The sequence below is a fragment of the Labrus bergylta genome, chromosome 6 (genome assembly GCF_963930695.1).
Source record: "Labrus bergylta chromosome 6, fLabBer1.1, whole genome shotgun sequence".
NCBI classification, from domain to species: Eukaryota; Metazoa; Chordata; class Actinopteri; order Labriformes; family Labridae; genus Labrus; species Labrus bergylta.
This window is the reverse complement of record NC_089200.1, coordinates 20,720,554-20,748,479: the sequence shown is the minus strand read 5'-3', so window position 1 is coordinate 20,748,479 and position 27,926 is coordinate 20,720,554. Positions and strand designations below refer to the sequence as shown.

General features: G+C 40.8%; 1 protein-coding gene across 3 annotated transcripts; it reads right to left on the bottom strand.

Moving 5' to 3' along the window:
• Nucleotides 1-305: 305 nt before the first annotated feature.
• On the bottom strand, nt 306-27,668 carry rxrgb (retinoid X receptor, gamma b). Of its 3 annotated transcripts, none has more exons than XM_065955968.1 (11): nt 27,509-27,667; nt 21,098-21,246; nt 10,319-10,554; nt 6,736-6,880; nt 4,497-4,675; nt 3,913-4,086; nt 3,583-3,712; nt 2,779-2,911; nt 1,775-1,866; nt 1,360-1,465; nt 306-845 (listed from the first exon to the last, which is right to left on the bottom strand). In XM_065955968.1, exons 2-11 carry the CDS (start codon nt 21,162-21,164, stop codon nt 698-700), a joined length of 1,410 nt encoding a protein of 469 aa, XP_065812040.1. In that variant the 5' UTR covers nt 21,165-21,246; nt 27,509-27,667; the 3' UTR covers nt 306-697. The 3 variants fall into 3 exon arrangements, with proteins under 3 accessions (XP_065812040.1, XP_020503256.1, XP_065812041.1); XM_020647600.3 differs by having other exon boundaries at nt 3,913-4,073; nt 4,496-4,675; nt 27,509-27,666; XM_065955969.1 differs by lacking the exon at nt 21,098-21,246 and having other exon boundaries at nt 27,509-27,668.
• Nucleotides 27,669-27,926: the final 258 nt, after the last annotated feature.

Below are 27,926 nucleotides of genomic sequence, written 5' to 3'. Positions count from 1 at the left end.
CTCTATATACCAACAATTCATCATAGAATGTTTTGAACTTTATCCAGCCTTTAACACTATAAGAAATGCCTTTGTGTTAACATGCAAGTGATAACACTTTGATTTTCTATTTTATTTCAATGTTCAAATCAAAAAATAAATGGTTTTCATTCAAAAGCATCGAGCAAAACTTTCAGGTGTTGAAAACTCAATCAAAAATATCCATGAAACAATACTGACTTTAATACATGTTGCATTTATGTGATGAGGTTTTATCATCTATTGTATAATGGGTGAAAATAATGAAGGCACAAACACATTTCAGATATTTTTTTAAATAACTTTATTCCGTAAGAATTCTCAAATGTGTTTTAAGAAATGCAAGAATGTTTCCCGTTTTATACAATTCCTCTTTGAATAAAATATGATTCTTTTTTAAATTGCATTGTGTTGCTCTTTAAATGGACACCTGAAATTATCTATTTACAACAGAAATCTGTTAACAATTCTATTAGAATTCATGTTGACAGTGCACTCCATCCTCCGTCTCACTGCTCCACCCACCACACAACCTCAAAATATTTTTTACTCCATTTTAATTACAATGTTGTGCTAGGTACAAAATATGCTGCTTTGCCAGTTTAATCAAGTCTTTCTTTATTCCATCTTCATGTCGCTGACAACTTGGGAGTATGTACAGGGGGAGGGGGGACTGGTGTCATGTGATCTGATGTGGCGCCTCTAGCATCTCCATCAGGAAGGTGTCGATGGGTGTGTCTCCAATCAGCTTGAAAAAAAACAGATGCTCCAGACACTTGAGTCCGATGGAGCGCAGGGCAGGCAGTCGCAGCAGCAGCTTGGCAAACCTGTGACAAACAAAGGGGAAGGATCAAAGATTCTTCTTCATCATAGTTGTTGATTTCTATTACACTACAACTAGTGATGTGAAAAGCAGTTCAATAAAATAAAATGAGTTGACACAGGGCTCGCGACCGACTCTGTCATGTTCTGTGCAGCAGTACGTTCAGTGGGACGTTCAGTACAAATCGAGTCACTGACTGACCTGCCTCGGAGGCACCAGTATGAGTCATGAAAGAGAGAGGGAGGGCAGGCTTGAGCGACTCACTATACTTGACAAGCCACTTGTGATAGAGAGAGAGAGAGACACGAGACGGGAGAGAGGAGAGCTCAACTGAAGTTGAGCAATGAACGACTCTTTTCAGTAAGTGATTCAATTCAGTTCGTTCACCCAGATGATTTGGTCTTTTTGAACGATTCGTTCACCAACGACACGTCACTAGATACAACAGCTAAAAAAAGTTAATGACATGAACAATTCATTGTGTATGTGTAGACAGTATATATACAACAATGTCCTACCTGCCAGGCTGGTCTGGGTATTTCTGTTTCGTGTATGATTCCAAAGAAGCGTAAACTTTTTCCCTCAGCCCTTCAACTTCTGGTGGGTTTGAAAGACCTTTTGCATCTGAAACACGAGCACAGACTCACAGTCAGGCCAAATGTTAAGCTGACATTACCTTACTGGAAAATAATACATGGGTCCATAGAGCAGCCCAGATTTCTGCCAACTTTCTTTTATGTACTACTACTATGCATGCACTATTACGCAGTTTTGCAGTATGCACAGTATGCCAGTTACATACAAGCACAACTGGAAGACTGTGATTAAAGCAAACTGTTTATATAGAAAACCTAGTTATAAGAGAGGAAATCAAAAATTCAAAATGTCATCTCGGGCTGTGTGTGCGGCAGAGCGACAGGAGGCTGTACGGACCTGGGTTGAAGAGGACGATGGCTCGCAGACAACCGAGCTCCGTCTTATCCATCTGCATGTCTTTCATTTTGGATACCAGCTCTGTCAGGACTCTAAAGGACATAAAATGAAAAACAAGTTTTGAAAAATTGAGTGTAGTATTAGTTCAGGCAGGACATAGAGTCATGCCAGTGTTTGCTTGGTAACAGCTGATCTGAATGCAAGCCCTCATCAACTGATGGCCAGCTGATTCTCTTCTAAGCATCCAATTGGCTAATCAAACTCATGCCGCCTTATCTAAGCTGCTCTAGCCTGTCTACTCTTTGCTGCTCCCTTTGCAGGCTGCATTTGCATACACATTTGCAATTCTCCTCCACCCCAGCTCCTCCTTTAATGGTGTGTCACGATGTTGTCATTGATGCCTTTCTGTTCTGGGTTTTTGCTGCATCTCTCCCTGCCTCAGGCTTTCCTTGTATGCACAGGAAAGGCTGGAATGTGTGCTGTTCCTGCCTACTGCTTTCAAAATAAGCCAGTTAAAGGGCAGGGAAAGCCCAGAACTGAACCATATTGCCAAATACAAATAACTGCAAATCAACTATTTTTCTTGACAAAGTGGTCCTGATTGAACTACAGTTGATGTACATTCAGCAAGTTTCAGCATTCCACCTTAGTAAAATATCAATATGTTTTACATAGAAGCAGCTAAGGCTATAGTAGCAGATGAAAACATCTTAGCTCAGGCAATACAGTGGATTAAAAAGGTTGCCTGCAGTGGTTTGGTAAAGTAAAAAAAAAAAAATAATAACATTATACTTTTTTCTTTTGAGGTCAGATAAGACTTGTTCCAAAACCAGAGACCGAATGATTAAAACAGTCTTACTATTACATTGTATACTGTATATTTTCCCCTAAATATTACTCTTTCTCTCTCTCAGTATTTTTCTGCACTGAAAAGAAGAAAATAAGACTAATCTTTAACCAACTTCTGGAGGTTGTGGCTGATGGTTGTAGTTAACTCTGCCTACCTATCAAAGATGGAGCCCACTCCGGCACTGTGGGCGCTGCTTCTGTGCACGTGGAGGCCCGTTGCCAACAGGATGCCATCTTTTACTGTGACTGAACGATGTGAAAATGAAGCAATTAGAAGCTCGTTCCAGCCTGGAGGAGACAAAAAAAACAACAACTGTGACTTCTCCAGCCTTTATCCCTTTCCTTTTTGTGGTACTGTAAAGGATGTACAAAATAATACTTGAGAATTTAACTTTTAGGAATAAGCAAGGCCTTTTACCTGCCCTTTTGTAACATTATATAACAAAGAGTAAGGTCTTTTACCTGCTTTTTGTAAAGTGTCTTGCGATAACATTTGTTATAAATTGGCGCTGCACAAATAAAGACTGATTGATTGAGACTTGTCTGTGGTAAAATTACAGTATTCGTCTGCTCCCTGTGTGTAAAATCTCTCACCACCAGAGGTCAGCCATGGTGCAGCTGCAAACCACACTGTTGGGACTTGGCAAATAGTCCAGTTATATTTGGTTTCACTGCTCCATTAAACTAGATGGTAAAAATGTGTTGAGCAAATGTAAAAGACTCAAATAGACTGCCTGCCTGGGGATGAATGAAAGCCCTGAAGGAAATTTAACACCACGATGAGGACAATGGGTTGTAAAGAGGCCTGTTTACTGCAAGAAGTACATGTTTGTGTGTGAGTGTGCATTCATGTGTAGGTGTGTGTGTGGGCGGGGGGGGGTTTCTCTCTCAAAATGTCTACACAATACATACCTCTAAATATGACTGCTGCATACAGGGCATGATGTGCGTGTATCTACCTGCTCGTAGTAGGATGACCTGGTCATCCAGGGGGAGTTCGGAGAAGTGAGGGATCCTTTTGGCCCACTCCACTAAAGTGAAGAGCTGCTTGTCTGCTGCTTGACAGATATTAGTTACAGGGTCGTTGGTCTGCAGGAAAACAAAAAAGGAAAAATGCAAAAACAGTCACAAACTGTATAAGCTTCTCCACCACCACTGATAAGGCTTACATGATAAAGCAGCGTATTTTTAGAAGACAGTGGTTCCCTGAACTGTAAGAAGCTGCCTCAGTATCATAATTAATAGTTTATGGGTTTAACCAAATCTAGCTCATCGTCTGTGATTCTTACTGAGTTGCTGGGGCTGCCTTCACTGTACGCCTCTGTTTTGGGCTCCACTGCCACCTCTGCATCCAGGATCTTGTCCACAGGCATTTCTTCATTGAAACTGCTGGTGGATTCCACCTCATTCTCACCCCGCTCCTTCCCACGCTGCCTCTCTTCCTGCACCGCTGAACACACACCAACACACACAAACACATACATTTAAGGTCAAACACCCTCTGCTTACTGTCCAGCATTAAAATTGACTCTAGGATCTACAGATTGATCATTAGAAGGTTATACATACAAGTCCTTTTTAATATATAATTTCTAATACTATAACCGTTATTAAATATCTTAAGATGTTTATGCAATGTGTAAGACACATTTTAATTGAGTTCAGCCTGCGACAAGATGCAAGATGTCTTTGAAAAATTGGACATCTTGACTAGAATTAAAAATACAGTTTCATCACGGTTGAGCAATGTTTATCCCCACAACATGAATTTATCATGATGGTTTGTGGGTTTTAAGATATCAAAGAACCAAAGCCTGGAGCACATATCCATACCTCTCCTGAAGCATGCATCCTCACACATGCACTACACACCTTCTCTCTTCATGCCCATGGCTAGGCACTTCTGGTAGCGACAGTATTGGCAGCGGTTTCGCTGCCGCTTGTCAATCAGGCACTCCTTCATGTCTCGACACGTGTAGGTAAGATCTTTGCGAACGGTCCTTTTGAAGAAGCCTTTGCATCCCTCGCAGCTGTACACACCATAGTGCTTTCCTATGGGAACAGGGTACATAACATCAGTCCTGCTTTAGGCTTTACATATATGTTAACCAGATAATGAACCTGCAATTGGGTACAACATTAGAAAGACAGTGTTGCCTTTATAAGACAATAACAATCCATTTGGAGCAGAAAAAAGCAAGGCTTTATTCATAAGAGCATTTTGAACACAAAGGGAATACAAAGTGCTTTAACAGCATACATTTAATCTAAATAGAATGAGTAATAATGAGTGTTATTTAGGGCACATTTTGACAAACTGTTACGGTAGGCCATGCAAATGGTATGTCTGCACGAATTAGCTTCTCTTCATTTTGTTGCAACACATCTTATTCTTGAATTACAATGCTTGCCTAAGTTATTACTCTGATGTGGTTGCTGACAAATCCAAAGTTCAATATAACGAAACGTATTTAACTTGGAATTTTATCAAGGTAGGTTCAGAATCATGTTGAAATACTCAGCATAGTAATACTCATTCCTTCCTCTTTGTTGCCAACTAGGATGACTTGTGTTTTTTAATTAGTGGCAATTTGATAACACCCAAGTGTTCATTGGTTCTAACGATAGTAAGGGTGTATGAAACAGTAGTCACTTTGTGAGTTTCCTCCGAAAAGCCTTAAAAAGCAACATAACTGAAGAGTATGATTTGACCTTAATGGGGGATGTCAGGTTAAATAAAAGTGGTCCAAGAACTGAACCCTGTGGGACTCCAGATGTCAAAGTGATTTGAAAATTCTGACCACCAATGGCAAACACATTGCCACTGCCTCGTTAAAAGTCTCAAAAACGGGTTATGATCAAATATCATCTAATACTCTGATCAGTGCAGTCTTAGGGCTGTGATGTGGTCTGAAGCCAGATACATTTGAACCACAGCTTATTTCACAGTTATAATGTGTTTGAGCTGAATAAAATGTTCCAGTAACAGGAAGATAAATGATTGGTCTGCTGGTGCTTTGTATCATTAACATAAATGTTGATAGATCCATTTTGTGTTTATTAAGCGACCTACCAACAGATTTCTACAATTTAACGAACCTGTGAGTAACTTTTGGGTTGTGTTGATCTTGCGACCACTGGACAAAGCTGGATTTAATTTCTCATTGCTGGTTTTGTCCTGTACATTTGTAAGAAGTGTTTTCTGACATAAAATCAAATCTTTATTTATATTTATATGGCTAATGTAAATGGACTTGAGTTTATATAGCGCTTTTCTAGTCTTCCAACTACTCAAAGTGCTTTCATACCACATGTCACACCCACCCATTCACACCCTTTCACACACTGATGATCGCTATGTAGTATCATCCATCAGAAGTAACTAATGCCATTCATACACCGCCACCGAAGCAGTGGGAGCAATTTGGGGTTAAGTGTCTTGCCCAAGGACACATCGGACATGTTGCCCAGCTGGGGATCGAACCCTTGACCTTCTGGTTGAGACTCTACCAACTGAGCAGCCGCCCGTGCAGCTCACAATGAATGTTTGGTATGGAAATTATTTTAAGAGGCTTTTTAGGCAACATGCTGTTAATCATCTTGTCTGTGTGTGTGAGTGACCAGCATATAAAATAACTTACTAGAAAGGATCAATTTTCTTTGATGGTCTTGTTTGTATTTGTAAGTCACATGGAGGCATTAGTATAAGTTTCAGTCAGATTGATGCTCACCAGCTAAAAACTCCTCACAGGAGATTTAGAAAAAACAAACACTTCTTCTCCATCTGCTATACCTTTCCGCATTCTTTTTTCTAACTACTATCAGCTGCAGTGTTTCCCCGCATCGTTTCCTGCTTGCAGAAGAGGCTTAACTTTTAAGGCTTAAAGATGTCAATAACTTTCTCTGCTGAAAGAGAAAGTTTTCCTGCTGACATTTTGAAAGGAGAACTTTACATTTCACTCGTGGCCCTTAAAAACAACTGACAAGTAACTTTGAAAGCAGTCTGTCTTTGATAACTTTCCAGTCATCTGTTGTGCAATGTTTTATGGTGACTGGGAGTGTACATTGTCATAGCCATACCTCTCCCCTATCCCCCCCCCCTGTAACATTACCTGAGGAGCGGTCCCCACAAATAGAGCAGATGTGCTTTGACATTCCCCCAGGGCTCGTACACTGGTAGTTGAGGTTTCCCAGGTTCTGTAGGCCCGGTGGAGGCTTGATGTCCTCTGAGCTGCTAACACTGTTCATGGAATTCATCTGAGGACAACAGGAAGACGAAAAAAAAAAAAAACAGCAGAGACAAAGAGTTATAAAGCTGAGGAGGCCAAAGTGAATTTGAACAGAGCAGAAGAGGAAGCAAAGGGGAAGTAAGTTTAAAAAGTGCTAGGCCGTCTCATGATACGCCCCCCCCTTCCCCTATTCTCTCATTTTGTCTTCCGCTCACCCTTACTATTTTTTCTTCTCCCCACCTACAAACTTTATTGTGAAAGTGTCTGAGATCACATGCTCAGTTAGTGGGTTGGGCTTCTGTCTGAGGCTTGTCATACAGGTATTTTAATGTTTGTTGACAGGGGAGGGAGAGGCTATGTAGGGAGTCATGTGTTCAAAGGGTGCAGTTCTCAAATACAAACAGCAGGGGGCACTTAACATGTGTTGTTTAAACATTGAGACACCACATTAACACACAATTTAGCAATAACCCTATCTTTTCATCAGAAGTCAGCGTCTTCTTAGAAATCAAAAGAGTACGAATTACTGGAACTCTGAACCAATCAACAAATCAAATGAAAAACAGACTAGTCCAGGCAACAAATATAACAGCCTTAGACTGCTTCATGCATCTCACACTTCATGTATCTTTCCTGCTCCCTTTGACCCTTCCCCACTTCCGAACACCAGACAGGATACAGATTTTAGTTGAACACTTTCTTTGTTCAATTGTTTATTCGCTAACATCTGAATTACAAGAAGAAACAACAAGCTTGACCTACTTATGTCCTGCCTTATGTCCTATATATTTGATGTGGCATGACATAAAGGACATCGTTCTCACAGTCACCTCAGGCTCTTCCTATCACTTATTTAAAACATGCACTCTCGTCTGTATCTCTTCTAATGGCAGACTGAACTCAGGCCTGTGACCTTAAATACAGCACAAGAGAGATTTTCTTTTTGTGTCTCTCATTTTCTCTGAAGTTTACTAGCTCTCTACACCACCACCTTCTTCTTGCCCAAAAGGCAAACAGTCCCACATGCATGAGCATTCAGCCCCTCATGCCTACTTGCATATGGAAGTCGACGGCATTGTACGACACTGTTTTCACAAATAATTGATTTTACATATGTGTGTTTGGTGAAAAATAAGCCTTGCATTCAAACACACATGTGGTTTCAGACAGACAACAAACTGCAGAAGAATAGAGTAGAAAAGAGCTACAAGCACTGTATATGGATTATTGATGTATCATACATTCTTTATATAACACATGCTACGAAGGACACACTGCATCAGACATAAAATGTTTACAGTGGTATTTAATGGGCCGGACTAGTGTCTCCACTGTTCAGAGGCAGACTTTGATCTCTTAACTTGGCTTATCTTTTGAACAGAATTAGCCAATACATTGATTAGTTGTAGATTAGTTAAGATTTATTTTGGGGCTTTTTGGGCCTTTAATGTAGAGATAGGACAGTGGATATGACATGCGGGAAAGGAGCCACAGGCTGGACTCAAACCCGGGCTGCCCGCTTGGAAGACTACAGCCTCCATACATTGGGAGCGCGCACTAACCACTGCGCCACCAGCGTCCCATACACTGATTAGTTGATGGATCAAGAATTAAACATCAATTTTTCTGATCCCAGATTAAGCATTTAAGTGATTTTTTTAGACAAAAATGCCACAAATCACTCATTCTGAGGTTCCAACATGGGAGTCTTTTGCTGGTTTTCTTTCTTTCCAGTAATACTAAACTGAAAATATCTGTGTCTTGTCAGAAACAAAACAGGAACATTTGATGTGGTAACTTGGGCTTTTGGAAGAAGTGAAGGGGATGTTGTCTGTTTTTAGTCATCAGCTGACTAAATGATTAGCTGAATGCTCATTACTTCCAGGGTTGATACAAAAAAGCATATAAACTATATTACACTTATACTTCGGAGAAACTATTTATCTCAAACTTATTGACTAGTTACTTCCTTCATCAAGCAACAGAATATTAGAACTGTGAGTTGAATTATTCCATATACGTGTTGTATACCTCGATTTAAAAAGTTGGTGATGTCTTATTAGAAAAAAAAGATATCAAAACATAAATGAGCAACGTGTTTACTTACACTCAACTACACATACAACCCACACACTATAGTATGAGTAGTACATTGAATATAGTGACGCTCCTTTGAGCCCAGCACTGCCATGAACTCCAGTTCACCTATGATAACAGCATGGGATGCTACGACACAATGACCTGACGGTGGCTTGGTCCGTGCTGTTGATGAGTAGTGAAAAGACGGTTACACCAAACATACAATCATATCAACCCTGATGGAGCCTGAAGGCAAAGATACATAACTGTGATTGAATTAATGTATAGAACTGTCTGCTGTGCCCTGCAGCACTGGCCTGGATCCCGCCTTTAGAGCACTTCATGTGTGTGCATGTATGTTTCTGTCTGTGTGGCCAATCATCAAAGCACAGAGACCACTTAGAGAATGCAGCTCTATTATTTGTGTGTCTCTCTCTCTCTCTCTCTCGCTCTCTCTCTCTCTCTCTCTCTCTCTCTCTCGCTCTCTCTCGTAGAGCTTTGTGACAAATTGTGAAAAGAGCAGTCCTGTGGGTGTTTCTGTTAATCATTTATTAAAAATTTGCAACCTCACAAGGGACAGTAAGCTGCATTAGCATCCTGATCAACTTAGGCAAAATAGCCTAGACGCAACTTCTGAAAGAGACAATGCTGGCAGGAGAGACGGTGTTAAAATGAGAAGAAATGTTCAGGAACTGCAAAAAATGGCAGAGAAAATGGGGGCTTGCTCTTTTTTTCTCCCCCTTTCCTCTCCCTCAGTAATCCATTAAAGGGGCTAATAGTCGCACTGCGTCTCAAGTCCCCTCGCATGACAGCAGAAACACAAAACTCAGGGATGACCTTTAGGGCGAGAAGTTTAAAGGTCAGCAGAAGGGTAGGGGAGAGAGAGGAAAGCCAAGGTATGCCAGCCAAACACATTGGATATGGGCTAACCTCCAACCTCCTGTCTGCTGGATGAGATTCCAGGAATTAGAGGCACATGATCAACCCAAGAACATCATAGTTTAGTGCAGACGGACCTTGCCAAAAGTAGTAATTTGAAAGCATATAAACCTCTGTGGAGGAAGTGCTTAGGAGAGTGCCGCAATGAATAGAAGGTTAATGTTGAGACTTTTTAAGAACATTTAAAACACAAAATAGCTTTAAACACAGCTTTCTGGTGTTTAAAACGTGGATAAAATATAAAGTGATATGTTTATAACAGCATGCACTGAACATCAACCTTTGAACATAAGCCTTCTACTTATTACTAGTCTATCATATTTATGTCAATTAGAAATGTATATTTTCACGAGTAAAAAGATGAAACTGAACTTTATCTGAAAAAATATTTTTAAGTCAATGTCCATGACTATCTGATGACCATGAAAACAACCAGACATTTTCTCACCTGTGGACTGTGGAGTTGTCCGAAGTTCATACTGGGTGTGGACGGCAGAGATACAGCAGGTGAGCCCAGGGAAGATGTGATGACGGGGTAAGGTGAGGCCAGGCCGTTCATCGGCGAGCCCAAGGTGGACATTGGGGACGGTAAGGGTCTGGAGGTGCTGATGACGGACGGGTGGCCCACCATGCCACCCATGTGAGGCGGGTGGTTGTGGGCTGTGGTCATTGGACCTGTAGAGTCTGGAAAGAAAGGAAAGGAGAAGGAAAGGTGTGTTAAAAAGATCAAGGACATACAATTTTTTTATTTTTTTTTTAGATCTTCCTGTGCAGGGACCACAGATGTAAATAAGCAATAATGCTAACTCTCAGGTGTAGTGTGCACAGTCCCTGTAAAATAAAACTATTCAACCTATAGGCTACAATCATACTCATTCATAATAATAAATCCTGTTATTACAACATGTTGAGGTGCAAGCGGGGGGAAGTGGAAGGTCGGGTATCAGAGTTGAAAAATATATATTACATAAAATGTAACTCAAATAAATGTTTCTTAGTTAAGCTGAATCAATAACTTAGAACCTGAAAAAAAGTGAAACAAGCTGAGGTTTGACAAATGCATCCAAAATAGATTTTAAGTGATTAATTAAAGCTTCAATTACTCCAACAAGCTGCCAACATTATCCTGACAGACATTTAGAGTTAGCTCACAGTGCCAGCAGTTAGCATTCACTTGGAGTCATGTTTAAGGTCACCTGCCAAATGTAATTGGAAAAAAATACGTCTCTTAAGTTGCCAAATAAAACAGCTGCAAAAATGTTCAACAGCTTGTCACAAAGTTTTTCAACCTGCAGTCTGGTGGAATAAGGCAGAAGTGGAGATTTTAGCCTGTTGTGGCTTAAAGCAACTGATGAGGGCAGTAAGAATAAACCATACCTCAAAAGCTGTAGATCATAAAACCGAAAAAGCTTAAAGACAATAAAACTCTGAGTAGAGCAGCAGAAATCAAGAGGCTTAATTTTAGGTACATCATGAGGGGCAACTTTGATTGTACACATACTTCATATATCAAGCTAAACACACCACGTTATCACATTTGGACCTCAATATGCCTTTAATAAGTGAACCAGCAGCTTTTATTAAAATATAACCCAAAGACATCCAAGTGCTTCAAAATAATCTGCATATAGGGAAAACAGCATGCATAAAGCAACAGCCATGTTAACTTCCATATAAATAAATAAAAAAGCCTGAGAAACAGGGAATGCATTGGCAAATATCACTGTTATATGAGCGTACCCGTCGGTGTAGTGTAAATAAAACTACACAGAGTGTAACTCGCCTGACTTTGGTCACAGGGTGCTGACTTCGCTTTGCATCCATTGATGTAAACCGACAGGCTGGCATTTACATGGATGACCTACTTAGAAAAGCTGTCAGTCATCTGGGTAACTGGGCGGGGTGTGTAATTCATCAACAACGAGTATAAGAAATACCATCAGGTACATACAGTCAGTGCATACAGGGACCAACATGTAGATTAGACATAGTGAATATGTTCAAATGCCACAGCCTGTCACTGTTCTGATACAAACTGATAAATGAAGTAGTTTTTCATCTGAGCAATTGTTGATGAATCAATGACATTTTTTTTAGTCACATTTCATAGATGAAGAGCAAAATGACATTTAATGCCGATAAACACCCTTAATAATCTGAAACCTCAGAATCTTAAAAGCTACTGCTTGCATCTCAGTGCACCATCCCCCACCCACCTTCATGTTTTTACTAATTATATTTCCAAATACAGTAAGGGACAACATCACAGGAATCACAATTATTTTACTTTTAAACGGTGTATTACTACACCCAACCTTTTAAAGATGCTATTCCATAACACTTCCATTTGTCAGGATGCGTCTTTTTCTAAGGAAATTAATGCAGCCCCTTGCATTTAAAAAAAAAAAAAAGATATAAAATATTCAGTGTTTCAGTGAACAAGTGAGCTTGCTCAGTGTCACTGCTGAGCCAACAAGTTTGGAAAGTTGCAGGAGATAAAAGTTCAAAAAAACAAGCCAAGATTTTATTGATTCTTGTCAGAGTCTAGCTCCAGGCCGCTCTGATAATTTGACCTGTTTATCTGCAGCGTGATGTCCCCGTTTCTATTGCTCTTAAGACTAAATCTGAAGGAGAGTTGTTCTATTGTGATTCATGTGACCTACGGTGAGAAAAAGATCTTCCTCATTTCCCAGGTTATCTTCCTTTAAAACCTGTCTGAATACTCACTCGTATAGGTTTGTTTAACTTAATGCTCGGTAATCAAAGGTCCTATATGCTAAATGTGTATGCTACAGGCAGGCTCTTCTCTCTCCCCTATGTAGACATGTGATGGTAAATATCAAGAAAAACTAGTTTGACATTCAGTTTAAATGTACTTCAAGTTCACAGTTTGACTGAGTAGACATACTGATCTAGGGGACAGGAACTGACTTACCTCTTGCAGTTTGCATTTGATTTGTTCTTCGAATTCATTACCACTGCTTAGGTTTTATTTCCTGTGTCTGTTATTAGTATGGCTACATTTTAAACTGATTCTGCACAAACAAAGATTAGCATATGCTTTTTACAATCGGTTTGAACAGAAATGCTAACACTGTCCGATCAAATTCATGGAATAATTACAGTAAATCTTCCTCTTGCCCACAGATAGTGGCTGCACAGAAACATCTAAAGAAAAGGGTCTCTGTGTCTTCTTCAGAGAAATAAATGCACATCAAAAAGGCCTGTGTTCGGACTGTTCTGCCTGTGAAGTTTTTAAAGTGATTCCCATTTTGAGACTGTTGCAAAGAACCTATTGCCAAGTAGTTTGCCATTATTTTGAAATAATTCTCTCATATTTAACCTTTGCCAATGAATAAGCACACATTTCTTTTTCTCCAGGGGATGTGACACAAATTACCTCTATTTAAAGGACATGGAAACTGTGAGTAATGCAAGCTTTCACATTTCAAGGAATTGGGAAATTGAGGGGACTGACACATTGTCTGCCTGGATGCAGCACTTTTTTTTGCTTGAAGATACACTCTAAATCACACAGCTGGCCATATACTCCCTCTTTGAATGCCAAAGAACAGATGTTGTGCAACTTCCTGTTTAGCACCGAGACTATAGCCTCCGCCCCCATTTTTCACTCGCCCACTTTCTCCAGCCCTCTATGAGGGATCCCGGGCAGGCAAATATGTATCGAGGCCTCCTTCACTGTCCAACAGGGCTGGCTGGATACACAAAATAAAAAGTATTTGAAAGAATTGAATGCTTTGAACATTATTCTACTTTCTGTATTGCAAAATAGCAGCTTGATTTAATTTCTATGATGTCGGAAGCGTTTTCCCAACTTTTTTTTTCCCCCCGAGTGCAGATTCAACTGAATAATGAGGTTATGTAATGGAGGAGCACTGTACGGCATGTCCTGTGTCGGATTTTGTGCAATGACCCCTCTCTTTATGTGCATGACAAATTCCCTTTGGGGCTCGTAAAGATCTATTCTATTCTGGAAGTGCTGAGTAGGAGATAAAGTAGCAGAGTAATTGTCACTCCTCAGGGCAGAAGTTTGACAACATGCACTCAAAGACCTCAAGACCAACAAGTAGTCTGATCGCACATGGTTAAAAAGAAGAAGTTGACAAAATAAAGGTTATTAGGCTATTTGAACAGATCTGGAACATAAATATGTGCTGGTAAAGGCACACAGCCACTTGACGAATAGAAATGTGCAGTTTTATTATCATTGTCAATGAAATGCAGTTATATTCTAGACTGCATTGTGTCAAAACTTTTCTCATTTGACATAAACTTTAAAACAAGAAAAACAAGCAAGGGAACTAGAACTGAAAATGAATTTTCACTATTTTACTATGGAGGGGAAATGCAGGGTTACTCACGATACCATATGTTATGTAATACATGATATAAGGCCCACAATAAAAATACAGTTATACTGATACAGTTCATATTTGGCAAGACAACTCCTAAAGTGAAGAATACAAAAGGCCCTATGAAGGTTAAGTGCAGGATCAATGTATTTATTCAATACAATTTGGTGTCAGTTTTCTTATTACCTTTTCTCCGTATGTTTGGCATTATCCCTATGTATTTTTTTCCTTCTTTTATCCAGCTGTCAACTTTTTCTTTGGCTAATTAACCTCTGTTCAAGTTACCCTCATCATGTCATAAGCACCACTGTAGGAGTGAGGTCATGACGCTGTGATGTGGTGAGTCAAATTGGCAGGGCAATCCATAATGTCACTGTCATGGGTCATACTCATAGCAGCGTGCCAATGACTTTGCCTCTGTATGTGGGGTGTCTGCTCAAACAACTAGATTCAACCGGAACTCAAATTAAACATTTCTTTTGGGCGCCAGTAGCCAAGCGCATCCCATGTACGGAGGCTATGGTCCACATATCAGCCACTGTGAGTTTGAATCCGACCTCGGCCCTTTGCTGCCCCACTCATTCCTCTCAACATTCGCTGTCTCTCTTCAGCTGACCTATCCAATGAAGACAAAAATGGACCGAAAAAAACTAACAAAACAACTTTCTTCAAGAGTCTTTTTGGTTCAGTATTGTCAAACTTGTGAATTTACTGTGCCTGTTCTTGATGATTTATAAAGTTGTTAATTGAAATTGAAATATTGATGGTTGGATAACAGTTGAAAACAGCTACAGTCATGTTGTGACCTCAGTCAACTTTGGAGGCATACGTTTTCTGAAATGTTCTTTATGTTACCCTAAAAAAACAGGAATCATTAGATTTCTGCCTGAAACATATTCAGGCCTGAGTGAGACAGGGCCTGTATGTGTGAGATAAGTCCATATTTGTATTATGTCCTCATCTGAGAGTCATTAACTTCAGTACAGGGGAGAACAGGAACACATGGACAGTCAGCTGGTGGGATGCCTCACAGGGAATGGCTGACGAGCTGAGCATGCTTCGTAAAGGGAGTGTGTGTTAGTGTGTGTAAAAAAGGCCAACATGTTCAGCAGAGGAAGCATAAATTGGCCCAGAGTGGATAAAAGGGCCTATCCTCGCATGACCCACCTCAACCGGCTGTTCCGTCTCCATTCTATGTAAATCACCTCAACACAAAGAAGCCTCAGGAATGTACAAACTCGCTGTACAGCAAAGAGAGATTTATTAACAAGCACTCTGGGATTGTTCATAGATCACGGACAGCCTTAACTCATAGTAAGGAACTTCCAGCCTTCCCTCGGATTTTGTTCATGCACTCCTCTTAGTCTCTGATGAAATCTATACAGTGCTGCAGAAACATCTATCTGAGAGCAAACAAACAGACCCAGCAGTGAAGGGCACCTTTGACCGCTGGCGCTGCAACTCAAAGGTCGCCTGTTGCCAAACTCCTGAACCAAGTTCAAAAGAGTTCCTATCTGCAGCAGCACGCTCATCATATCATGACCACAAATAACTGCAATGATAATACAATATATTATAAAGGCTATTTCAACAAAATATAATGATAACTATTGTATTAATTTGATCTGTATTATTCTGTTAACTATAACACTGACACATTGATACAATCACAATGGCACCACAAAGTTGGGCACAAAAAAGAAGTGCAAGACATGATCTAGCGCTTAAATCAAGGTTTCACTGTTAATGATAACGAATGAAATTACAAAAAAGTTGTTGTTAAAAACACTATAAACGGGGGAGTTCAGTAGCCTAGTGGTTAATTTGTGTGCTCCATGAACAGAGGCCATGGTCTTCCAAGCAGGCGGCCCAGGTTTAAATCCGACCTGTGGCTCCTTTCCTGCATATCATTCCCCACTCTACCTCTCCCTGACAGTATCCACTGTTCTAATAAAGACTTAAAAAATCCCCAAAATAAATCTTGAAAAAACAACACTATAAACTCCTTATAAGTTAACTGACCTTTAGACCAAAAAGTCAAACAAATTGTGCTGATATTTTAAACTGATAAAACATTAGGTCTGAAACTGAATTGCCAACTGAATCCATAATTTACTGATTGTTTAAGTCACTGCTTATCTTCTCTCCTCACGCATCAGGTTTTGCTGCTTTTGTTTATTTCAGAGCATTCAAATGAAAAAGTTGGAGGTTTTTGACTGTGGGTCTGAAAAAAATAAATACATTTGGAGTTGTGTTCTGGAGAATTAGTATGGGCATAATAAGTCTAATAAGTCCACTTGCAGTGTATTAAAATATAAAGCTGAGACTTGTATTTATCACAAAGTGAGCAAGTAAGCAGAAAGATATCAACAAAGCAAAGATATCAACATCATCATAGTTAAAAAAGATGCTTTACACATTGGATGAACGTTTCGAAAAGGTCAAACCCATTTTACCATTTAACCTCTGTGACAGAGGACAGCCAAAGCCACAAATATCAAACTGATCAACAGGTTCAAAGAAACATCACAGACCACAAACCCTTTAAATCCCTCACTGTTAATTACAGGGTAGTGGCTAGATGGAGCACTCCTCTGTGTGGTAATTCAATAAGCTCATGGCCCACTAACTAATAATATCTCCTGTCTGGAGAGTGGAGCAGTACTGGGAGTGTACGGTGGCCAGAGAAGGATATGTGGCAGAGGTTGGGAGTGACAAATTGACCCCTGGACAACAACACACGCCTCAATATCAATCCGATTAGGGGCTATGAAGACAGATCTTTAGCGTGTGCATCGATCTGTTTGATACCTGCTTTGTCTTTTATCAATGTGTGTGTGCGTGCGTGCAGTACAGCTGCGTGCTCTCATGCTTGCTGTCATGTTTGGCTGACAATGCATTGACCATATGACAGAGAGCAGATCTCTTCCTAAAGTAATCAGAGGGACAGCCTGCGGAGCTCATTAGATACAGCGGACATGTAATTAAGAAATCTCCATGCTGCCAATCCCGCTCATGTACAACAGCTACAAGGCCTTGTTAAAAACACACACTCCACACCAGCACACACACACTCATCTTTTATGTTAAAAAAAAAGAAAAAAACATGCAGATTTTCTACGCACTATAGCATAAAATCACAGCCCGTTAAACATTCATTTCATTGCTAAATGAGGTTGATGTCTGATCAATTGTGTCAGTAAATCCTCTTATCCCCGGGTAAGTATCTGCAGCTCAGCGGGCCAGCTGTCAAGAAGGTGGGAGGCTGAGGAGGAGGGGACACAGCGAGGGATGGAGCCAGATAGGAAAGAGCGGATGGATGGATTGAAGGGACGATGGCTAGACAGGGGGAGGGTACTGCCCTGCTCCGAAAAAGGCTTCCCTCCTGAGCGCTCACATGATCCCACATCACACACACGCTCACACACGATCCTATTTGTGCCACCTGGTTGGCCATATCAGATCATTAATTCAGAAAAGCCCCTGTATTTTCCTACACAGCTGTGATTTAGGAATAAGTCACGGTTTTTACTGGTTGGAGAAATAAATGTTACCTTTCTTTTTGGAGGAACAGCCAAAATAAATATAGCCAATCATGTGATATAACTATATTGAAAAACAGATGCTTCAGTCTTGTACTAACATTAAAAATAGAAGGCATACGGCTGTGAAAACATAAGCAACAGAGCAAGTGAACTTCTCTGACCCCTAAATTCTGAACTACAGTAAACTTGCAAATAATTTCCCTGAAAACAAGGAAAATGAGCCCTGAACATTTTCTTTTTATTCCCTCCTCTCCCTTTAAAGCTACTGTAAATTAAAAAATTTTATAAAACAGAAGAAATATCAGAAAGTCACTGATCATACACGTCAGCATACATTATTTCCCAGATATAAGCCGTGTCCTTGCATCCACAAACTCTGCAGACCTGCAGCAGGATGCTTTTTACTCTGAGGATCGATGAGGAGGCCAGGGTTGAGACAGCAACCAGATAAAGAATGTTTTGCGAGTGATGAAATGAGTTTGGAACTTGAACAACAGGAGATAACACAAGTCCACATGCACAAACAGAACAGACTGACCGAGTACTCCTGGAAAACAAACAAAAAGCATCAGCACTTGTTGCTCCGTCTGATGAGTTAATTCAACATGGTTCCTGGAAGTATTGTTTCCCAGTTTAAGAGGGCTACAGAGACATGGTGGTGTGTTGTCAAGATATACACACACACAAACCCCCCCCCCCCACACACACACACACACACACACACACACACTAACCCATTTATCCAATACTGTGACCCTGCTAGTGTGACCGTGGTGACCTGACCTCTGGGCCTGTGACCAGAACCTGGAAAGACTGGCAGACCAGCTTAAGAGCCACAGTAGAAAGCAGTTTGTAGGGTTAATATGAAATCTGAAAAAAGGAAAATATGTATTTCTTGGTTTTATTTTAAAAAATTGAATAATGCAAAAAGGACTATGGTTGAGGTAAAAAGTTGATTTATCATTAAAACCATTTATGACATGGCGAATAAATAAGTAATGGGTCACATGTTTAAAAAAAAAAGGTGAACCAATGAGTTGAATGAAACCTTTGTCTAAGTGTTATATGAAAAAAATGCTGTACTTTCATAATGTTTTCTATTTTTTTCCCTTTGAACTTTGACTGGTGTTTTTATCATGTCTACTTATGAAACATTTTCTTCTGCAGTGGTTTTATAGGCTGAAAAGTTAATTAGCACAATTAGATTTTCAACCATCCTACATTTGCAGTTGGTTCGTTGTTGGAAAGTGGAAAGGTTCTCCAATTTGCACTTCATTGAGATTTTTTGAAAATTGGGTTAAAATGTGTTTCCCAATTAGAAGGACAATCTGATCTGTAATTAGATTTAAAAGATTTAGAGCAACAATCAAGTGATGGGGCCTATCACGCAACATTCAACATTCGGGCCCCTCCTCGTAGGATCATCACTGATCATCGCTGGTGTTTGGCACCTGCCAGTCAGAAAGCAGGCCAACTCTGCGTCTGCAGGTGAAAGCCAACCCAAGGTTTACCCTAGTTTTGGAACGAGTGTTATCCGTTTGGCATTTGGGCTCACTGTGATTATATTTTCTCTTCTTTCCTGTGACGTCAATATTCTACAGTTTAAATTACGTCCAATTGCTAAATTGTATCCATTCCCAAACTCACCTGCGTGCTGTCATTGGCTGGGGGAAACACATCCACTTCCTGCACAGAAATATCCTGAATCAACCAAAACATCAAAGTCCAAGCAGAAGACAGGGTCTCTGCAAACCACCACACATTACTTTGGTGTAAGACTTTAATTTTTAATCTTAAAACATTATCTGAAAATGTAAGCAAAATGTAATTATTTCCATGTTTTTGCCTTAAAAGCAGCAATATGTAACTGACACGTATCGTTGAAAATGGGTACAGCAGTCCAAATTCAAAACATTGTAGAGAGCTGTCTCCCCCGACCCCTCCTCCTTAGAGTCGCAGGGTGCCATGTTGCTTCTATGTTCTAACTTCTCTCCATTCTTCAATAGCATTTCCAATATTTATCCTAGTTTCTGGTCGTGGCGCTTATTGGAAAAATGCTGAGGCTTTTTAGAATGGGTAGAATCCATTACATCTGAACCAGTTCTCTTGCCCGCTTCCATTGATGCAATACTTGTTGGTTTGCCTTGGCAAACCGAGGGCCGTCCATAACAGCCCTGTGAGGGTGCTGTGAAACTGTGGTCAAAACAAATACACCACTCCGGACCTGAATCGAAACATACCGGAGGACATACTGGCTTCTGCATGGTGTCGGAGAAACCAACACTTCAACATAGCATGTTTCCTTAATGTCTGATGATATAGTAAGGTCATATTATGATTAAATTCAGTATATATCTTACTTATTGGTCCTTCAAGTCCTTAAGTATTTCACAGCTCCTGAAGTCTGCAATTCTCCTGACTTAAAATGTATTCTTATTCCACAGATACATACACACATATGCACACAGAGAGCCGTTTAATAGCCAGACAACAGTCAGTGTGGATGTGAGTTCCCATCAACACTTCCCACACAGGAAAGAGGAAAAGGAAAAAAAGCTCATCAGAGGGAGCATTGATGGAAGGATGCAAGTGACAGACAGCAGACACAAACAGAGAAAAACTCAGGGTGGAGAGAGCTAATAGGAAGAGACAAGTGTTGAGCGATAAACAGATAGTGAAGGACAGAGCTGGAAGTAAGAGCTGGAAGTAAGAGCTGGAAGTAAGAGCTGGAAGTGTCCATTTGAGTGGAATGATATCCCTGCTGACCACACTCACAAGCTTTCGATTGTAAGTGCAGTAGTAAAGCCTTTTACCTGTCACAATTGCTTAAAACAAGCCAATGATTTTAAAGGGGATTTAGCAGTTCTTGGCTGATTAGATCATGAATTCTGGACTTGAAAGTTTGGGGAATTAAAGTGCTACCATAAAAGTAAGCAATGTATCACAGTGAGGAAGAGCCATTTTGAACTACTCAAATAATAACTACTCAAATAATAACTTGATGAATTAGACCTGCAAGTTCCACCCACTGGTAACATAACTTGTTTAAACAGTACACAGGGATTAGAGGCATTACCTAAATGCATTTGTGCAGCCCTAGCTTTTAGTGCCTGCACCTCACTCCTGTGGAAAATCATAGAGCAACAGCAGCGCAAGAAAGCAACATCTTTATACAGCAACTTCAGATCTCTCTATCTCCAACAGAAAGCGTACACACACACACACACACACACACACACACACACACACACACACACACACACACACACACACACACTTACACAAGGCAAGGGAAACTTAGTTACTCACAGTGGCCATAACCTATCTCCCGCCCAGGGCTGCCTCCAGTTGCAGGTGATGCCACGGGATGCCACATGCCTACCGTGCAGGTGGGGAGCTGGCAGGGCGCCAGTCACTCAGGAGCAGGACTGGGACTTGAGTGTTGGCTCGATGTCAAACTAAAAAATGATGCAGACGCTGTGATCAACCGCTTTTCAGGACAGATCACGAACAGAAGGGTCGACATGGAAAAGGGGTGGGGTTGGAAGGGATGGGGTTGGGTGTTAGTGAAGAGCAAAAGAGGCGGAGTTCCCCTGGCACTGGTTATAGGATTACCCAGATTATCCTTCCCCTGAGATCAATCCGACAGGAACTGTTTGCTGCCCAATTGCTGCACAAATCAGCCATAATGCTGCCCACCCGTCACATGTCTCTCTATCTCACTCCGAGTGGGTAAAACTATCTGTGCAGTGACACCTGTTGTAGTGGCAGAATAGCATGTCTGGGATTGGAAGGGGTGGGGTCTGGGTAAGGAGCGTACATGGTGGAGGGGCTCACTTTTAAGAGGATGGTACAACCAGAAGTTTCAGATTACCTCTCTCAAAAGCAGCTGACTAGAGAGAGAACATTCAACACATGATGTTCCTGTAGTCCCCAAAGGTTTTTACATTTCAATGACATTTAAAACACATATCTTTCTCCCATCTTGCCGAGCATTAGTCACAAGCTTATCATCCAACATTAATGTTGGTCAAAATGGCATGTGAACATTTAATCATGAAATAGCCATAGGCCTAAGAATTCAATCAGCCTCACTTCTAATTCCCCTCAATGCAAAGAAATACCTGTGCCAGCATGCATGTTTAACTGTATTGTTGTGGCCTGTGTGCACATTGTTGTGTTTGTGTGTTTAACAAGTGTTATAGCATTCCAGGAAGTCAGGAATTGTCTTTTTTCAGCGCTGTAGGATGGTCAAGCAAACATGCAGCAAAGCAAAAATCCAGATGCAAACAAGGCCAAAAATATACCTTAAAGGCAATGAGGAACAATACATGACAAACCCTCAGTGGAACCTAAATAAACCACAAAAACCCATACAGGGATGGATTCAATCTTTTATTATAGGCTCCATCTACCAGAGCAGTCCTTTACACGCAAAGGCTTTGGTGTAAAAAAAAAAGTAATATAACCAGCTTGCAAAAGTAAGAGTCAATATTGTAAAAAATTAAATAAATAAAGACAAATGCAGCATGTGTTCTCAGCCATTGAAGTATCCTTATCCCAACAGATATTATTCTGCAAGTGCTCCTTTAGATGTGTCCTACTAGACTATCACATGTTAACCAGGTTCCCCCCTCCAAGCTTTTGAAGGACAATTACATTTAAAAATAAGAACAATAACAACTCGAGAAGCCTTGTCCCCATGTGTACATCTATTTTATTTGCATGACTCATCAGTTTTCCTTGCAGTGCACCTGCATGAAGCTGGATCAAATGTACATACAGTGCTCGAAGGAGGGCCACCAGTAACCAGATCCACTCAGTGACAGAAACCTGGCAAGAGACTCTCGAGCACAGGCACAAGGCTAACGGGAACACAGAGAAGGAGACCAGACACTTGCCTCTTTCGGACAAATCCCTTAGGGTAGAAGCTAAAATAATAGTCCTTTTTGAATGAACACTTTATTAGAATAGTGTGTCATGGCCCACATTAAACACGCCAAATTAACCCTGAGAGCCATTATTAGCCTTCATAGATGAAACACTACGATGAAGCAGGAAGAAGATAATTGGCAACCCTAAATTTAGGGTATGCTCTCAAATATTAAATCTGAACTTCTAATAATCTAATAAACATTTGGCATCAGTGTCATGCACATTTGTGTCTAAAGATTATAAATATTGAAGCCAAGCATAAAAAAAAAGACAGGAGTAGTGTACTCAAATGGCACTCAGAGCTTTCAAAATAGCCAAGCGTTTGGGACACGTTCCTTATGTGTCTCAACGGAGAGGTTTAATAAGATCTAATGTACTCTTTGTTAACCTGTGGCTCCTAGTTGTGCTCCTGTTGGGCACAGACCGCATTCAAACTAACTTCTACTAAGTCATTAATTCCCCCTCATTAGTCCCACAACTTTTAATTCAGCTACGGGCTAACCAAAGTGTGCCAACATTAGCCTGCTATCACAACAATGCAATGATTTGTTGTTCATTTAGTGCCCGTTTTAATATAATGTTGATAAAAATGATGGGCTATACGATCTGGAGTCTGCATATGGTGTTTTTTTATTTTGAAATTGACCGGATGTTCTGTGCGATCCCTTGTCTGACTTCTTGTTCGGGTCTATCTGCTCTGTTCAGCTTGACACATGCTTGTCGCTCTGTCAAAAAAAATACTTTTCCTGTATTTAGAACGGAGCTATTTGAAAAGTTATTTCAACATGAAGATTTAACATAATTTTAAACCAAAGACCAACTTATGAACTTAGTTTATCATAGACTAACTAGAAGGGGTAAAAATAAGCTTTACCTCAACCAACATTTGGGACACAACAAGTTTAAGGTACTGTGAGGAGTTTTAGATTCTTAAAAAACCAAATGAATACCACTTTAAGACTGCAAACGAGACTGCTGAGGGGTAGGTGTTTTACAAAACACTGTTTCTTAATTGTTTGGGGGCGGCAGTAGCTCAGACTGTAGGAACTTGGTCCCTGCGCAGACCAAGTCTGGAAATTTGTCTGGTAGCTGGAGAGGTGCCAGTTCACTGCCTGAGCACTACCCAGCACCGAACCTCCACCAGAAGCACTTTCTGTGGGCAGCCCCTTGCTCTAATATCTCTCCACTAGTGTATATCCATATGATCTTGTTTGTGCTTTTAAGCTTGTGTGTGAAGCATTTCCCCCTGCAAGACTAAGAAAATGATATCTTTGAAAATAGAGATTAACAGCATGCTGCAGAAACAGCCTCTGTTTTTTAAGATTTTTTTAGGGCAAAGATACTTGATGAGTGATATTTGATTGGTAAAAGAAAGCAGAATGAGATTTTTTGTAATAAAAGAAACTACTTACAAAATTTGGCTACAGGAAATATAAGAAAAGACATATTGAGTTTCTAATATATCCTCAGAGGACGCCAAAATAACACGAACAAAAAGTTGTTCACATGAGCTTTAACACCGACAGAGGCCTGTCTACATAATGAGTGTTGTATTTTTTTGTTTATACTTTTGTACTTTCTCATAAGTAACACTTTGCATGCAAGACTTTTACTTAGATATATTTCTATAGTGTGGTTATACATACATCTACGGTAATTACTTTTTTCATCAGTGACGATACACTTGTTTTTAAATCTGCAGCCTCTAATGTTTCCTCTCTCTTATGAGATGGTAATTTCTGTTTTATTCCATGTTGTATATTTAGAGGTTGAGCCTTGTTATGGATGAAATCATTAAAAGCAAACGGAAATGGATACATGCTTGACATCAGAGGGATGTCATGATGGGATACATAATGTTCAGTGTACAGAAAATGAAAGTAAGCGCTCATCCATGTGAAACATGTATGTTGTTGCTGCATAATCAGCAAAGAAAATAGCTATTTACATCCCATAAGCGAACAGTGGTGCAGCCTGCAGGCCTCTCAAGGTTCTCTGCTTGATTAAAGCTAGAATTAAATCAAAGCTTTGACCTTCTTCACTAATGACTAATTACTGGCAATTAGCCCAGAGAATGGCCTCCGTATGCCCCTTCTTTTCCTTCATCCTGTTCTCACAATTAGCACCCACTCACACACAGCCAAAACATGCCGGCCCTTTTTTTTCACTGAGGCATAAATACAACACACTCAATCAATCGTGCCCGGGAATAAACCCATTGTGTGTTCTGTGTGCTACTGCAAGCGTCGGCAATCGCAGGTCTCAAGCTATAGAATTCTTGAGCAAATACCTGCAGAGAGCCACACCCTCTACCTGTGTGGTTTATTTAACTCTGCAGGAGTGGGTGGGGAATGCTCTGTGTGCAGGGACCAGCCGTTAAGAGAGTAGGTTAAACACAGTCTTATGGCACGACCCACATTCTTCAAGTCACATGATATCATGGTCACATTTTTTTTGCACATAGGAAGTTGCCATATTTGCAGCTGTGAAGTTTCAGCACGAGAGTGTGTGGCCAAGTGAGTGTGTCCCTCACTGACCGTGTGTGAACTGGGAGGTGAATCATTGACCCCTGGCAAGTGATGAGAGTTCACATCAACTACGGTGACCTCTCTCTTTCTCCAAAACCCTCCCCCCCCACCCCCCACCCTCATCCACTTGTCCTTTTTCTTGCTCCCTTCACTCTCTCATACCGTCCTTCTTCTTTTTGCCACAACTTCCCTGAATGGCGAGCTAAGGATGTTCTCACCGTCAAAAGTAGGGTGTAAGTGCTCGTCAGCGTGTCTAGAATCACTTCCACTGACGGAAAATAAAAAATGCTGAGGGAGAGAAATGCTTATTCTCCTTCAAGGCTTTTAAGTAGGGCTGCATTAGACCTGCTGAAACACAACATGTCTGGGAAAAAACTGAGGGGATTATTAGAACCATCCACACATAATCACCAGAAATGTTTTTGAGTCTCCAAATCAAGTCGTGTTTTTATGGCCTTATTTTCATACTCTGTGTTTGGTGCTTGGTTTGTTGATACAAAAATAAATCACAAATCATAGTTGTGGGCCAACACAGAGACAAAACAAGAACAGCTCTTCCTTGTGATGAGCTTGTGGTTGTGGCTTTCACTCAGAAACAGCTCCGTGGCTTTACTCCAAACTTTTAATACGCAAATGCTAAGAAAGATAACTGTCCTTGTCTAAGGTTCAACCAGTACCATTAAACGACCGCAGAAATGGCTGATTTTATCCATAAGTTTTGACCACTCTTTGCACACAAAAATTACAAATATTGAGCATTTAGCACAGTTTGCAACTGGTTGTGTGAGTTGGGAAAGCTGCCACAGCATTACTGTTAAGACCATAATGTGTCAACATATCTCTTCATTATAACCAAAAATTATCAAAGTATTTGAGAAGAGCATTTCTTTTTTAAAAGCCTAACTCTCCATACCTTGTAAACAGGGTATATAGGGTATATAACCAATGGATCATATCTGCCCTAAAATGCACCGGTCTGATGCTTCCTTATGTGCTTAAATGATAGGATGCCACTACTGTCTGGCCAGACTAAATCTTTAAAGATGGACATGAAAGCATGTCCAGCCCTGGGTTTGCTGCTCTGTTACTTCTGCGCACTTTGGGCTTCCCTGTGCTTCCCTCTATGCTCCCACATCCAGATGTCTGTCACATTCCCCTGGGAGCAGCATTCATTATGGAAACAATTTCCAACCCATATCTCTGAATAGTGCAGAGATATCTCTGATAACATTAAGGGGCTGCACGATTCAGTCTTCAAAGAGTGTTTTTTTTATTTGCTTCCTTGTAATGCTACATCACCCCCCCCACCCCCCCATCCTTAAAAGAGACGGTGGTTTTGAAGCACATGGTATGTTTCTAGCACAGTGGTTTGACAATCTTTCAGGGAGAAAAAAACATCACATGATAAATGATGCATATAGAGTGTGACTCAGTGGAGCTTAAAAAGCCTCACTCTCCAGTTATTTGAAACGGTTTAGAAAAAAAAGGAAGAAGAAAAAACAGGCCTGTTGGTAGGCAATTTTTGCAATCTTTACCAGCATATGTAGGCGACATGAGGTCTATGTATTCCACGTGTTGCAAACTTGCAACCCATATCTTCTTCTATGCTGTTTCTAAGCTGTCAAACAAATCCTACTAGAAAAGTCGATCAGCTGGTTCAAGGGCAAAGTCACAGAGTCAGACCAGAGTTCAGCTATAGGAGCGAAATCACACCAAGCTGTCATTCAGCCGAGTCCAGGCACAGCGCTGACCAGGGCGCGTCTTACACTCGCGTTTCAACATAAATTGCAAATGTGTTTCTCTGTACGAATCCGCCATTCCGCATGGCTCTCTCATGCATTTCTATCTGGACCTGACGGCCGTTCCAGACCAATAAATTGCGTTTCTGTCTCAAACAGTTTAGCAAGAGACGCGCGACAAGCGCCATAAATTACATAAGCGCAATTAAAGTGCCAACCTCTGACCTTGCCTGACCGGCACAACCACGATCACCTGACTTTTGCATTGGCCACAGCTTTCGCTTCAATTGGCACAGCTGCAAAAATGATTATTACCAAAGAGCGACGCATAACAACCGGATCCACAGCCAGGATTCTGCTGTTAAAGTCCGCGGTTGTTTCGCGTACAGCTCGCAGACAGGAGAGAAGACGCCATGAAACAAACGCACTCTCCTCTTAAGTCAAAACAAAACGCAGTAGCCTGGTGAGAAACACTGCAGACAGACTGAGCTCCAAATAAATCGTTTAGGCGTACTTACTGAGGTGTAAATACGGATCATTACTGTCCATACTGTGCGAGTTGTTGTGTCGATTTCCTACAGTTGGTGCTGCTCCGCATCCCAGCGCATTCCTCTCCCAGTCCGACTCAACTCTGCGAGGCGGCTCTACACGGGGGCCCAGCGAGGGGGAGGGGGGCGGCAAAACAGGGCTTCTCCCAATGACAACAGTGGTCGATATCAAGCTCCAACACGATCGTGACGAAACGTCTCTCCTGCAGTGACACTGTGTTGCAACATTTCCACAGTAAAATGTTACTTTCAGAAACCATGACGTTTAAAGGTTGGGGGGGAAAAAAAGATGGTGGTGCGTTTAAATAACCTACAACGTGTTTTTTCCCCCATAGTTCTTTAAACCTGGATATTCTGAACAATCCTCATCAATGGACTACTAAAACAA